The sequence below is a fragment of the Orycteropus afer genome, unplaced genomic scaffold (assembly GCF_000298275.1).
Source record: "Orycteropus afer afer isolate SDZICR_OR568_19922 unplaced genomic scaffold, OryAfe1.0 scaffold00190, whole genome shotgun sequence".
NCBI classification, from domain to species: Eukaryota; Metazoa; Chordata; class Mammalia; order Tubulidentata; family Orycteropodidae; genus Orycteropus; species Orycteropus afer.
Window position 1 is genome coordinate 4376963 of NW_006921777.1, and position 1447 is coordinate 4378409.

Below are 1447 nucleotides of genomic sequence, written 5' to 3' on the forward strand. Positions count from 1 at the left end.
AAAAGGCTTCTAAAAAGCAATTAAGTGCTCAAAGCAAGCCGTCAGATGCTAAAAGGGAACTACAGTGCTAGTTACATAGCATTTAATTGGTGTTAGGTATTATAGATGTGCATAGATTATATGCAAATACTTCACCATTTTATAGAATGGGCTTGAGCATATTAGAATTTTGGATTATGTGGGGGTCTTGGAACCAATCCCCCATGGATACCAAGGGATGATTATACTCATAAGATAGATATACAAGTTTCTAAATGCTCAGAATATAAATATTAATTGTGCTTTCCTCTTAGATAATTTTGTATACTTTTCTTGGATTAGTACAGCATTTAGGAGAGAGGAGTTCTATACAATCATAAAGGTGTTTATCAAATTTAAAGATCTAGATCTTTAAAAAAATAAGACAATAAAATGACTCAGCCAAGGAATTACTAAAATATATTATGTATAATATGGTATAACTACAAAAAATTTCAACTTGTGATTCTCTGTAAGGATCTATTTGAAGAAATCTGAAAAACATTTCTTAACTCTACAAAAAATACAGATTATATAACTTAATTTACAAAACCCAGTAATAATTCACTAATGAAAAGGTCACTAAAATCTAAAAACTACTTCAACACTACAAGATAAAAGTATAAATTTAGTCTTTCAAAACAAATTCTTTCAAATGGTCAATTTTAAATCAGTTTTTTCCAACTCTGAAAGTTTTTGAAACACCTATCTTTTATTGTGAAATTCAAATCTTAGTAATCACATTTCCCATAATCAATATAGGATATTTTTACCTTGATATTCTGGGCATCCACATTAGCTCCAGCTTCCAGAAGAAGACTAATGACTGTGGTATTCCCTGCTAGCACTGCCCAATGCAGAGCAGTGTTTTTGTGATACTTGTCACCAAGGTTAACTGAAACATTGAATGTTAAAAGCAATCTAGTTGGATCCACACTGAAAAGGAAAAAAAAAACAAAAACAACAACAACAACCCTAATTTCAATTACAGAAATCATTACGGATACTGAACCAACTGTGGCTACACTTACATTCCATCTTGAAACACTTCTATGCTAAGCTACTCAACAACATTACAATTAATAATGAGACAATATTCTAAGAGGAAATATTAAGTATGTACAATGTCATATATAGTAATACAGTTCTAAGGGATGGCAGACTTGAAACTGGCATTTTCTATTTCTGATCTAGAAATCAATGTCATTAATCCCTATATAACTAAATCTTAAAATTTTAATTTAAATCTAGCTTGTTCCAAAGATGATTCAAAAGAACTTACAGATTAATATATTAAATTTTCTAATATGCTAGTCATATGAAAAAATGAATTACTGTTTACAGAAGATAACATTGTCTTCCATTCTTAGAAATTGTTAAAAGAGGAATAGATTGAGGATATTAAAATCACCAAGGCACAGAGAAACCA

The 1447-nt window shown here is 29.9% G+C and overlaps 1 protein-coding gene across 1 annotated transcript in view; it reads right to left on the reverse strand.

Annotated features, from left to right (window-relative positions):
- Window positions 1–1447, reverse strand: part of ZDHHC17 (zinc finger DHHC-type palmitoyltransferase 17) — a 189428-nt gene that overhangs the window by 45194 nt on the left and 142787 nt on the right. Inside the window, exon 10 of the mRNA XM_007947555.2 lies at window positions 792–954. Coding sequence (XP_007945746.1) covers window positions 792–954 — 163 coding nt within the window. The remainder of the gene's footprint in view (window positions 1–791; window positions 955–1447) is intronic.